Source organism: Gopherus flavomarginatus, chromosome 17, assembly GCF_025201925.1.
Source record: "Gopherus flavomarginatus isolate rGopFla2 chromosome 17, rGopFla2.mat.asm, whole genome shotgun sequence".
Classification (NCBI taxonomy): Eukaryota; Metazoa; Chordata; order Testudines; family Testudinidae; genus Gopherus; species Gopherus flavomarginatus.
In genome coordinates, this window is record NC_066633.1 from 18,096,813 (window position 1) to 18,110,473 (window position 13,661).

Genomic DNA, 13,661 nt, shown 5'->3' on the forward strand with positions numbered 1-13,661 from the left:
CTTTGGTTAGAAGAGGGAAGGGAAATTGCTCCTTCTGGGCCTATAATTAGGCTGGGAAGGATTAGTTTTGATTTCAGCTGATACTTAGAAATGAGTATCCATATTAGTTTGTCTGACTCTTTTACTAGCAGGAAACAAACCAAACCCTCAGATATAATGTTTGGAAGTGGCATTTCAGAAGCCAAGTTGCACCAGATAATGCTATTTGATTAGAGCATTTAGCGCGTGCTCGCTTGGTAGATTTTAATTATCAGCAAGCATGGGCCCCGCTTGTCTATCTTTTAACATCCCCTCGGTAAATTTCATTTACCTGTCACCCATTTAGAGTCTAATACTTCCAAGACTGACTGTAACAAACCTGGGGCAGGATGAATGGGGATGGGCAGGAGAGGGGAATTTATACGCAGGATAAGATCACACTGAGAAGAATGATTCTGTGTTGCAACAACCTTCCGGCTCCAGGTGGGTTAAGCGGTGGGTTAAACTTCTGCCATTGCTCACATAGTTAAGTGTGATCCCTCTGCAAGCGCATAGATGCCGCTGCTCAGGATGGTGCTGCATAAACACGTGGGAGAGCCGTGGGCTTTGCGGGGACCCCAGGAGAATCTTGTCAACAGCTTCCGAGTTCTAGACTGAAATGAGATTCGGGTGTGGTGGTCTGGATGCTGGGGCAATTTGTCTCTTGTACACATGCCACTCCACCTAAATCAGGACTGCCAGGGAGAAGATGCTCATGTGGTCAAGGCACAGGATTGTGGGTTGGAGGATCTGGGAGCTTTCCTTTTTCTCTGCCATAGACTTGCTGTGTGACCTTGGGCAAATCTCTCTCCCACTCTGTGCCACTTTCCCCCTCTGGTAAAGTAGGGGAGAACAGCCTTGTGGGGGGCATTTGAGGCCTGTTTACATGGTACCTTCCCTCCAATGACCTCCAGGCGCTTCACAACTCTTCATGAAAGGGTGGAGTATGCGTTAACCAGGGGCTGGCTTGTGCTTCGGGCCTGCAAAGCATGTGCCCATCGTGGCAGGCTGCAGCAGCTTTGGACTTTCTGGTTACTGTCTTGAAAGTGTCTCGTAATGGTTGTTAACTCAAGTGAACACGCCATGGGAAGCAGCTCTGCTGGGCCTGAGTTCCCCTCCCACAGCAGTGATCCACGTGAGAGCCTGTTTAGAGAGCATTAAGACTGGCACAAGTCGCAACCTCTGCTCTGAACACTTCAGTGTGTTTGTATTTTGTTTATCCAGAGCTTCCTTCTGGGGAGGCGCTCTGGGACTCTTCCTGAGCCCCACCACTGCCACTCTGTGGCCGCGAAATGGGGATGTTCTGGAACAAAATGAAGCACATGGCTTGATGGCCTTTGTAGCCCTACCAGTGCAGTGCTCTGGATCTGGGACGCTCGTTCGGTCACCTCGGCTGCCAGCCCAGCCCATGTGCCGACACTTGCTCTCCATGGCATTGCAGGGGATCCTGAGGGCTGCTTTTTTCTTCCTCTGTAGCTGTTCAGTTAGTGCCAGCCATCTTTGTCATCTTCTTGTAACAGCTCTGTTAGCGCAAGAGCCTCCTTCTCTGCAGCCAGACCGCCTTCCGCTCCAGAACAGTCGCCTTGGAGAGTCAGAAGAGCAATCCAGTACATCTACTGTAACTTCACATGGCTGCTGGAAACCTCTCTTCTCCCTGGCCTGCGCCTCCTCATTTTTCTCTCTCCCTCTGTCCGCCTCGCCTGGCTCTGGAAGTGGGGTGTTTGCAGTAGCTCTGTACAGCACTTGGAGGCACAGTGCTCTTGATGGGAAGGATCAGAAACTCGCTGTCAATATTGGTGAGCTCCCGTAAGGGAAGTGGAGGCTGGTGGGGCTAGCCTGGCCTTTGGAGTTGGCGTGGCGGGCTTTGTACCTGTCAGTGCCTGTGGCAGTGCAGCCTCGCTAGGTAACGGTAACTCAAAGGCGTGCCCAGAGGATCATGCACACAGCTGCTGTCCCAATGAACAGGCCTTCTGTTCCTGAGTCCTGCTCCCGTTCCCGCAGTCTCCTCCCCGGGACCTGGATTCAGAACTAGAGGTGGGTCCCAAGGGGACTAAGTAACTTCTCTGGACGCCTACACCCTCTCGTGCATGCTTGCCCGCATGGTAGGAATGCTGGGGTCTCTGGGGAGAGCTCACAATGCTGATTAACTGGCAAAGTGTAGCCACAGGAGGTGTGAGTGAATGGGGTGTCCAGAAGAAGACAGGGAGCCCAGCCATGGATGCTGGGCTCAGGAACCAAAGGCACCCCACTTTCCTGTTACAACATAACCTCCCTGACTGGGTCTACAGTAGCCTCTTTTCCCTGAGATTTCTAGCCATTGCTGTTACCAGGGCCGGCTTCAGGCAACAGTGAAGGAAGCAGGTGCTTGGGGCGGCCAACGGAAAGGGACGGCACGCCTGGCTCTTCGGCAGCAATTTGGCAGCAGGTCCCTCAGTCCCTCTCAGAGGGAAGGCCCTGTCGCCGAATGCTGGAGCTGGCCCCGGCTGTTACCAGCACTGCCCTGCTGATGGGAGCTCTCCTGAGAGCTGGTTCTGTAAACTCTTTGGAGCTGATACTGTCACTGAGTTTGTACAGCACCTAGCACAATGGGGCCTGACTTCGATTAGGAGCAGCTAGGTGCCACCATAACAAAGGCTCAATGACAGATGGCATCGTGATCGCTAAACGCCTGCTGCTTTTGGAGCCCTGTTCATCGCTCATGCTCACTGCTGGAGTCGTGACGGTGGGTAAAGTCTAGGATGGACAAGACAACTGTATGTTCCACCCTTAATAGAGAGAGAGAGACACCACACAACTGCGGTATTGGTGGAATTCACCAGCCTTTCACTGATTCTGATATGGGGTGAAGGGAGCTGGGGTTGGGTTCAGGTCAGGGTGGAGGAGGATTTTTTTTTTCTTTAGGAGCCCAAAGTTCTTCACAAGCACCGAGTCAGAGTTTGATCAGGTTTACGTTGGTGTAAAGTCTCCACAGAAGTCTATGGACTTACACCAGTGAGAAAGTTCAGACTCGAACCCCAGATAAGCACATAGTGCTGAGCGTCCAGTACTGTAATGCAGCCACCTCTGGGGTGGAGGGCAACCACGTAATGGCACACTGTACACAATCTCATGGGGAAAGGGAACATCTAGCCCAGGTGACTCAGGCACACGCCTACTCTTCTAGAAAATGTTGTGGCATCTTTAATGTCGAGTGTAGAGCAGACAAGACACACACGTAACCTGCGTGGTATGTATCCAGCTCTGGGTGTTAGCCTGTCCCGTAGCAGCAAGGATGTCACAATAGAGGGTGGTGCAGGTGCATGTTACAGTCTGCTCAGTGGGTGTGTTAGGCAAAATAAACAGAGGATGAATGAGACCCCTGTGAGGAACGAGGCCCCGGCATTCACAAGTGCTGGGTGCATCACCAAACGTGATACACCCAGCCCTCCCAGTGAGTGCCGCTTAAAGGTTGCCTGTGTCATAAATCCCAGCTAGCGGCTGTGGAATGTCTGAGAAATGGAAACGAGTCGCAGAGGTCAGGGACATGGTGTAACTTTAAAACCAGATGGTTATATAAATAGGACATTCCACTGCTGATCTGCTGCGGGGAGATCAGTTTAGCTTCTCGCAGTTGCTGCGAAACCTCCAGCCATTCCAGGTTCCAGAGGTGATTGCTGGCTTGCACAGCCAAATCTTTGGCCTGATCCTGAATGGTGCTGAGTAGCTATCATGCTCATTGACTCGAGGTGCAGGGAGCGGGGTATGCGATCAGCCCTTCCTATGCTGGGGGCAGAATCTTCAGGGCTCAGCACCCACAGCCGGGGCCAGGTTCATTGGCACACTGGGTGCTGAGCGCACTCTCCAATCTGGCCCTGATTGGAGGTGCTGAGCCCTTGGAACTCTGGCCCCACAGGTTTGGACCACTTGCTGCTTTGGGAAAGGCCGGCTTGTGGCTGTGACTTGGCTTCCAGCTAGTAGCCTGGTCCTATTCTGAAGGAGCGCTGCAAGGATGGGACCCCTCCAGGAAGCAAGAGGATTTTGTTCACGAACAAACCCTCAGTTCTTCCTGCCAAGCACCCATAGGAGCATTTTGAGTTTCTCAGTGCTGTCCGCCTCCCAGCCTGCTTTTGATATCCCTGCCTGGGCAGCCTGCCAGAATGACGGTGTGCCTGCGTAATAAGGCCCTGTGGATTAATGTGTCTCTGGTTGACACCAAGGCCTCGCTAAATGGAAATCTCAAGGAAGAGGGTGGAGAGGGGAGTGAAGCTGAGCTGTCCTGTCCTGAGCTTGTAACTTGCTTTTTAAATTCAGATTAACTCCGAGATCTCTGCTCAGTAGCTCTCAGATGGGGGGTTGGAGGGGGGGGGCATAACAGGCAGCCAGTGTTTGCCTGAAAGCCTTTTCCAGGAAGGTGGGGTATGAAGTGGCTTCTGCTGACTCACCAGGGCTGGTGGTTTATTACTTCACCTGGATAATAAAGGAGTGAGGATCTAGGGTATGAGCTGAGCGGTCCTAAGGGAGGAACCCTAGGAGCAGTCAGGGGCAGGAGGTTTGAGCTGAACACACAGAGATAAAGTTTATGAAGCCAGTCCCCAGCAAGGGATCAAGTTTGGACTCTGCATATTGCGTCCTGTAGTTACAGAGCAGGTGGGAAAAGGTATCTGCCCCTAAGTGGAAAGCAATAATGCAAGACGTGATGAACATGCCATGTAAAAGTAGATGGGTAGGGGGACTGCAATCTGAGAGCAGGGCTTCTCAAGACTCTGACCTGGTTTCCTTTAGAGACGGGCTAAAGCCATGGCTACTGTGCTCTGCCCACCCAGAACGCTGCACATAATGTTCGTAAAACAGAACAGATTGCAGCTGGCTTCATCTTTAATACAGAGGTGCAGTCTATGAATACTACAGGTTCCAGCCTGCAATGATCAGTCTTGATTCAACAGGCATTTCACGCCAGTGAGCACTGGAACGTTATAGCGCGGAGCCCTATAACGTTCGTGGGCCGTTGCTCGGTATTAAAGATGACGTCTGCTCTTGTAGTCTCGTGGTATTTCAGTTTCTAATTGGGGTCGTGCTGTAATTGTCTCCCTTTATCACACAAGCCCCTGAAAATCAACTGCAGTACAGAGAGTTGGACTTGTTGGGGTCCCTGCGGAGCCCCAGCGCACAGCGTTAGTCATCGCTGCTGTTGGCTGGTTGCCTAGACTGCCTGGCTCCGTATGTCTGAAGACTTGGGACTAGTGATGGCAACTTGTGGGCAAGAGGGTAGAGAGGAAGTAGCCAAACTGAGAGCTGGACAAGCTTAGGTGTTGGCAACATGAGACGCTACTAAACCCTGCGCCACGCTGCAGATCTGAGGAACGCCGCTCAGGCCTCGCTAGTCATCCAGGAGTCACTCCCTTGTATCTAGAGCTTAGAGATGCTTTACCAATGTGGGCAAGCCAGCCATGCCCTGCTCGTAGGATAATGGTTGATGGGAAACTGAGCAGAAGCAACATGTGCCCAGATGCTGTGCGCATGTGAGCGATCATGTGCTGTGAGTGTCAGACAAACTGTTCTCACTAACAAACGAATAAATACGGCGTCTCTTGCTGTCCCTTTTCGGCCTCCTTGCTTGCAATCGGTCTCTCAAGGCAATATCACCTGGCTGCTCTTCTCCTCACTCCCCGGAGAAATTCCCTTGCTGAATCTCTGACCTCTCTCCAGAACTCCCTGGACACGCCAATGTATTTTTTAACTTCACAACCTGGCTTCCTCTTCTGGCTCATACCGGGATGGGGAGAAACTCATTAACAGTGGTTGGATTTTAGGATTATAGGTCGTAGGAGTTGAGAGAGGAGGAAAATCTTGATCTCGGCAAACACCTGCGGGGTCTACTCCCCCTGCAATACACTGAAAACAGAGACCTAGGAAGGCAGTTGCCAGATAGTCCAAGGGAAGTTGATGTCCCGTTTGCCTCTGGAAATTGCCTGACTGGCTGGTGTTCCTGCTTCGACTGTGCGGAGACGTGCTGACTCGGGGTCAGAGGGTCCAATTGGCAGTTTGGCCAGTAAGGCTGGTAGGGCTGATGAGCTGTAAGCGCTCACCAGAGGCGATGGCATGTTGTCGTGCGGTGCCCGTTTCCAGCACTCGGCAGAGTGGTGCAAACTGGAAGCACAGAAACACACTAGGCATGTCTGGATCCTGGGCCCTTCCAGCACTTCCTGCTTAGGCTGAGATTCAGCAAGGTCTCCGGTCTGCCCACACGTTCTCTCAGTGAGGGGAAGTATGGCGTAGTGGTTAGAGCCCAGGGTGGCAATCAGGAGCTGCGTGTTCCCTGTCTAACTCAGTGACTTTGGGCAAGTCTCTTTAGCAGGCTCTCTCTGCCTCAGTGTCCCCATCTTCAAACCTGGCTAACACTGAAAGTGCTGCCTGGCTCCGTATTTGCAAAGCGCTTGGAGAGCCTCAGTATTTTGGGGGCATTTGTAAATAATTAAAATACTGAATTCTTTGTTCTTCCTGACAAAGCAGAGAAATGAGTATCCCTATAAAGCCAGTGGAGGGACCTGGATTTGACGATACCGGGGAATGGGTGTGTTTGGATCCCCCCACCCTAAACCTTAAATATGATCTGCCCCCATCATTCAACCACACCCTCCACCAGCCGGCTTACATGGCTGGTGTCGCCCCTGCCTCTTTCCCTCCCCTGTTCCTGGTGTGGGTAATGCTGTCTCATTGATAGTGCCGTTAACTACCTCCTGCAGGATAATGTGTTCATTCTGGCAGGGGGCGAGGGGGTAGAGGGATGTCAGGCCCCAGGAGTCTCCTGAATCACCTGTTAACGGTGTTAAATGAACCACCACAAAAATATTTCAAGGGTTCTGTTAGTGGGCCGCAGCACCTCTTGAGTCATTATGGTAACTGGCAGCTGCAGGAAGGCGGATCAATTATCCTTCAGCTGTTTGCAGCAGCTCATTGTTTGGTTGGTTGGTTTATTTTATGTAATAAGCTTGGTGTTCCAGCTGATCCCCTGCTCTCCCGAATGTAAACTATCGAAGCACATAATTGCACTGCTGTCTCTCTGCCCAGGGACAAATGCCCGCCCCGGCTGGACAGACGCTCCATGGAATAACTTGCACTTATCTAGGGCCTTTGATCCCTTAGGATCCCAAAACGCTCAAACCATAGACTGCCTGGCTGGGTCAGTTGGGGCAGGGGGAAAGTGGCGGCAAACTGGCGTTTGGCATGGGCGAGGGGATTGTTGGCCAAGGACCCCAGGGCAAACTTCTGCTGTTTACAGATGATGCTGTGAGAGCGTTAATTCGCGTGCTCAGCCGGCAGGGATGCTGATTGTAAGATGTCCTCTGAAGGACGTCTGCACCGTGTGAACTGCGCTGATTCTCCTTTAGAAAAGAGGAGAGAGTAGAACGTGGGGTCCCAGGAAATCTGGGCATTCCAACTTCCTGTTGTTCAGGAGAGTGAGCTTACCCTGATGTGGGGTGACTACTGTGACTCACGACAGGTTTAGGGAGACTGGAGTAGCTATTACGGAGTAATCCCTCCACACTCGCTATTCTGCTCCAGTATCCCTGTGTAGACAAGCTCTTGGTCATCTTCTATCACAGGCCACATCTCTGGCTTTTCATGACTTGGTGGCGTTTTTTGGTCAAAGACTTGCAGGAATCAATAGCAGGTCACCACAGGAGGTGGCAGATTTGCTTTTCTGCTTCGAAATGAGATGCTGTCTCATGCTTGGGCATAGTGGACCGGGATTTGTGTCCCTGTGACCAGCAGCCACTGGAGTCTATGGACACTGACTGGCTGTAACAGTGACTCATGTCCTGTGGCAGGGTCAGTATGTGCTGATTGCAGGGGCTGCTGTTAGTGGTCTCCTCATATAATCTCAAGAGGACCAGTGATGTTAAATGGGTTGTGACTACTTTAAAAGCGGGTGTCCAGAATGTTGGGGTTGCAATAGAAGCCATTGCCCATGGCCCCCTCCTCCCCACTCCTTGGCTTCTGCTTGGTCCCGACGAGACCCCTATCTCCCAGTGCATCTCTGAATGGCGGTGGGTATTGGATCGCTACATGGGGAGGGAAGGGCAGGGCTGGCCAATCTGGTGGAATGTGGGTCTCTTGAATGTAGGCCAGAAAGTGCTTCTAGTTGTGATTAATCTTTGGAAGAAACAATTCATGAGGAACTGATGCTAGGACGTAGCTCTCAGATCCTTGGGACAGCCTCTCCTCCCCCAGGGGCTGCCTTGATTTCCATTGCTTGGAGTCTGACGTGCTGGTCCTGTAGGCCCTGTTTCAGTTCTCAGTGGTTAGCACTGAAACCCAGCTCCTTTCTGCAGGGGATCTGGTACATCAACCTCAGCACCAAAGGGTTTGTCTGAACATTGTATCCATCTGGGTCTGGCCTCAGCCTGCACAGGGCATCTGCTATAAATAAACACTTGGTTTTAAAGAGCCACCACCCATGTGCATCGCATTCACGCCACACCCTGTGAGTGCAAGGCTGACTTCAGAGGGGCTCTGCAGCTCTGGCTATGGGGCGGTGCTCTGAGCACAGACTGCGACAAGCCACCCTGCTAGAGAAATGTACTCACTCCTAACTACGGAGGCTCCACCTAAAAGCTTCTCATCCCAGTACCTGCATGGGGGTGTGAGAGATCTTGTTCGGAGGGTGTATGCAGTGGGGTGTTCTTGCTGAATGTCCTGTTGCATAGTCTGTGTACCAGGCCTTGGGTTTCCATGCGCTTCTCTCTCCCCTTGGGCTTTTAATCCTTGTTCTGTCAAAAACCCCACTTGTTTGCCTTATGATTAGCTTACCATTAATCTACCGACCCCCTTGAATTCATCACCTCCTTAACTGTATTTTCTACTTGCACCTTTTTTCCAAGTACCTTGGAAAAGTAGAACTGCCTGATGCTTTTTTTTAAAATTGAATTAGCCAGTCTATTTACTGTTGCTATAAAACCCTGGATAATGACCCTAGAGGGAATGTTGATTATGGGAAACAGGACTCCTGGGTTCTTTTTATGGCTCTGCCTTGGTCTAGCTGTGTGACCACAGGCAAGTCTCTTTAAGGGACACTGTCAAGTTAACAATTACACTTTTATCTGCCATTTTATACCTAGTATTGGTACAGGCAACACCCAGATTACTAGAACTGAAAGAGTGAAGGAAAAATTCTGTCTCTCTCGGTGGATGCTGATCTGGTTTTGCCCGATATATTTTGCCACTCAGTTTACCTTGTTGTTTGTTCCCACTGACATGCGACACACCTACAAGAAAGTTGTTTAAAAAAAACATAGTGAATATATTAAAAGGCTGGGGAGAGAGAAAGAGTGTGAGCAGCAGTAGCATCCAAGTTGGTGTTACTTTTTAACTTGCTCTGCCTCTGAATGGTGGTCCAGTGGTTAGAGCGCTAGCTTGGGACTCTGAAGATCCTGGTTCAATTCCCTGCTCTGCCACAGACTTTGGACAAACCACTGAGGTTATGTCTACGCTGCAGTGTAAGTCCAGGGTTTGAACTGAGGCTCAAGTGTAACACATTGCTTTAACTCAGGGTCCCAGGACTACAAGGGGGTCCAAGCCTTAGTCAAGCTGGGACCCAGGATTCAAAACCTATTGCTTTGCAGTGTAAATACAGCCCCTTGGACCCATGGTCTGGGAGTCTGCCAAAAGTATCCCATAGACCAACTTCTTGTCCTCTGGACAGTCAAGTTTTCCCAGGCTGCACCACAAACAAAGGGCTAGGGCTGCCACATTTTTTGGAGGATGCAAGGAAGTCTGGGATAAGGGTGATTGGACTTGGGCCTGCATAATACAGTGTAGATGCTGGAGCCCCAGGTTGGGACCCAGGATTCAACACTCCTTAACTTGGGGTTACAAAGGAGCATAGATGGTCAAGCCCTAGGTTAACAAACCCGTGATCTGCTAACTTGAGTTCTAACCTTGAGTTTACCGTGCAGTGTAGACATCCCCTTTACAGTGATCCCTTACTGTAGGGTTAACTTGGGTGATCAGCAACTGAGTTAGCCTAGTTTATGTGTGAGCAACCCCCCTGCAAAGCCATATCAGTTACTGCATCCTCACTGGTGCTTTGCTTCCCCATGTGTCACTAGGACTGCTGGAGGTATATCCCATGGTGCTTTGTGCTGCAGTCAGCTGGGCTGCTGTATGATTCATTCCCAGTGAATTGTGGGCAGACTTGTCTGTCCTTCTGGACACAAGGGGGGGCATTGCAGGAAGGCATTGGTGGATTATCAGCATTCAAATGGCTTAGTCTGAGTCCGCACTGCAAAGTGGGTACTTCACTGCCAGCCAGAGTGAAAGTGGAACCTGAGCTCTAACCCGCACCCCCAGCCCGGCCAGCTAGCCTGCTTAAAAGCACCCCTAAACTCAGCGGACAGGGTTTTGTGTGTGGCAGGAGCCTGAGTTAACTCTGCAGTGAAAACATATCCTTAGTCTTTGTGCCTCAGCTTCCCATCTGAAATATTACTGGGGGGAGGCAGAGTCTGTGGATTTAGATCACTTACGCCTGTGTAGTATCTTCCAAATACTGATCCTTTTCGCTGACTTTCATTGCTGAAAACTTGGCTACAAGACTGAGAGAGAGACAATCTCCACAAGAAGTGCTTTTTGCTCTTGTTTATATTCCATGGGTCATAAAAATTCCCTTGAGACGTGAATTCTCTCGGATCATTGGGCAAGTCTGTGTTTGCGTTCACATAACAAGTTCTAACACACAGGAGCTTTCAGGGCAAAAAGCTTAGAAAGTTGAAGGCCGCCTAGTCCAATGGATGGGTCTTTGTCCAGACTGGGACAAGGATGACCTGACTCCTATTCCCACCACTGACCTGCTGTGTGACCGTAGGCCACTAATCTGTTCACCTCCAATGCTATGCCTTACGCAGTTAGATTATAAATCCTTCTGGGTAGGGTGTGACTGTTTCGGGGTACCCAGGATTGTGAGTTCCTTTGCTACCCCCTGCCTCCAGCAAAAGGGCGTCTTGCTTGTGCTTTGCTGGGTGTCAGTTCCGTGATACCACTAGCCTATTAGTCATGCAAGCACACTCATCTGGACTCTGCCAGCCCTCATCTTGCTTTGCAGCTTGGCAATAAGTGTGCCCCGGTCCCTGAGACACTTTGAAGCGTTCTCCTGCAATGTTCAGCCGCTTATCCACCCAACAATCTCACAAATGCCAGGTCTGCGGTCCCCAAAAGAACACTGTACACACTAGCTTGTGTGAATCAACTCGGGATCCAGCACCTTGGTTAATATCACAGCACTGAGATATATTGATAGTGAAAGCCATAGGTTTATTATCAAAGACTAAAGAGTCGGGAGATAATGAGTTGGAAAAAAAGGGTTACTTATAAAACTAAACCATAACGTGCTTTCTAGAGATTAAACTTAACTCACAAGTTACTCTCTTATCTAAAGAAGCTTATCCCACCCTATGCTTGCTGCCGCATCTTGAACCAAGCTGGCTGAATGAATGAAAATGCACTGCCCATTTATGTCCTAGGTGTAGGATGAGGAGTGTCATCTTTGCCATCTATTTATATCCCCGAAGCTCATTGTCCTGTGCTCAGAGACAGGAGAACACCCTGGGGCTTGTTTTGCCTCTGTGCTGCTTCCTTGTTGACTTCAATAACATCCTATATAAATGGGTATCCACTGTCCTAGTTTATGATGTTTAATTTACATCTGACAGAGACAAGTGAATAAACCTCTTGTGTGGGAGAGAAAACCAGTTTCTCTACTTCTGCTGTGATAAGAATCTAAGAACATCTTTTCAGTATATATACACATAACTCCTTATATAGTATCTCTGGATACATTTTACAGTGTGACCCTGACTTTCCTTGAAAACCTCACATGATATTCTTTGGTGAACCAGAATGTATGGACCCGAATCGGCATATTCTTGTAATGTCCTTGCCAGTTGGCATTAAGGGGGTTGTGGGTCACATAGGGAGAATTTCTTGCTACGTGCAGTAATATGTGATCTGTATTGGGGTCTAGGCGTTACTGTGATACAGATCAATAAGTTGAATGATGTGCTTTTCTGGAGCGGGAGGGGGATTGTAATGAGCATGAGGAGTCTGAAGGCAAGTGTGATGTATGAGGTGTTCGTTAGCACCCACTGGACTCTTCCAGCTCTAGGCTTTGGAGTATTTCTCCAGACAGAGAATCAAGAGACCTGGGATCTAATCCTGCCACTGACCTGCTGTGTAACCTTGGGCAAGTCGCTTTGCCTCTCTGCCGCCACTTCCTTGTCTCTAAAAAATGAGGATCACGCTTACCTAGCTCTTGAGCTATAAGTAGAAAACGCCATGCAGTATAAGAGCTAAGCGTTTTTTGGCATAAGGGCCAGAGGCCAGATCCCCAGCTGGCGTACGTGCTTTGGCTCCCCTGAATTTGGTTTCTCCAATGTACCATCAATTCTCCTTCCTCCTCCGCTCACTGTGCTATGTCTCCTCCCTCTGTGCAGGTTCCTCTGGAGGACCGCGTCATCATCTCGGGGAACCTCTTCCAGTACGTGGAGGAAAACAAGAAGTGGCGAAACCGCTTCAGCGTTGTGCCACACAACTATGGCCTGGTGCTATACGAGAACAAACTGGTGAGGCCCTCACTGCTTCTCCACCCCTCTCCCCTTCCCTCTCTGCTTTGTGGTGGGTGTGTTTGTCCAGGAGGCCTGTTCAGCACAGGTAGCGCCTGCCAGGGAATGTACCCCTTAAAGAAGCTCTCCTCCTGCCAAGGAGCCTTCAGCAACAGCTGTTCAAACAGCTCTTGCACATGAATGACGCTTAGCCAGTTCACTCAGTGCACTTAGCGCTTCAAAGCAAGACCTCCTTGAGCACGTCTGCTGTCTCCAGTTGAGAAATGGACTTAAGTAACCAGGCTGGCGTCACAGAGCTGGGGAACTGAACGGAAGCTTTGAACAACTTCTTGGCTTCCTTTGACTGCTGCACCAGTTGAAAAGCAGTCCTGAGCCCTGAGACACTCCCTCGCCAATGGGGACGGCTGAGCTTGAGATGTCGTGTTCCCATGATGCAGTAGAATTCCCTGGAGCCCATTGATCTCCAGCATGGGACATCCCCCGCAGGGAGCAGTCTATCTTATTGCACTTCTGTGGGAGATGTATCAAAGACAACCACTTCCTTTCCCCCATCACAATCCTCCAGCAAGGTGCAGGCACCTGCTGACCTGGTTACCGTTCACACCAGTGAGTATCCCACAGTCACAGTAGGTTCCCATGCACATGCACCCACGCCACAAGAATCAGATGCTAGAAGGTCTGTATGGGCGAGCCTTAGCCTATTAACCCCTGCCAAAAACAAGGGTGAGGAGCAAGGAACAGGTCTTGCCTTACAGAGTTTCCGAGACATGAGCTTGTTACGGATCCTGGACTGAGCAGCTTTGGGAACTGCTCCCACAGACTGACTCTTCTTCCTCTCTAGGCCTATGACAGAGGGATTCAGCCTCGAATAGTCCTCAACAGCGCCGGCTACAAAATCCTCACCTCGCTGGACCAGTATCTTGAGCTTGTCAATAGCAGTTTACCAGGTATGTCCACCCTGTTGATGACCCAATCTCCCAGGTGCTCTGCATGTTCAGGGGCAAAGGGGGAGGGTGGGATAACGGAGGACTAGAATAGGTGATGTACGTT

At 50.4% G+C, this 13,661-nt stretch overlaps 1 protein-coding gene across 1 annotated transcript in view; it reads left to right on the forward strand.

Annotated features, from left to right (window-relative positions):
- Positions 1-13,661, forward strand: part of NIBAN2 (niban apoptosis regulator 2) — a 101,035-nt gene that overhangs the window by 49,706 nt on the left and 37,668 nt on the right. Inside the window, exons 3-4 of the mRNA XM_050926339.1 lie at positions 12,483-12,611; positions 13,453-13,558. Coding sequence (XP_050782296.1) covers positions 12,483-12,611; positions 13,453-13,558 — 235 coding nt within the window. The remainder of the gene's footprint in view (positions 1-12,482; positions 12,612-13,452; positions 13,559-13,661) is intronic.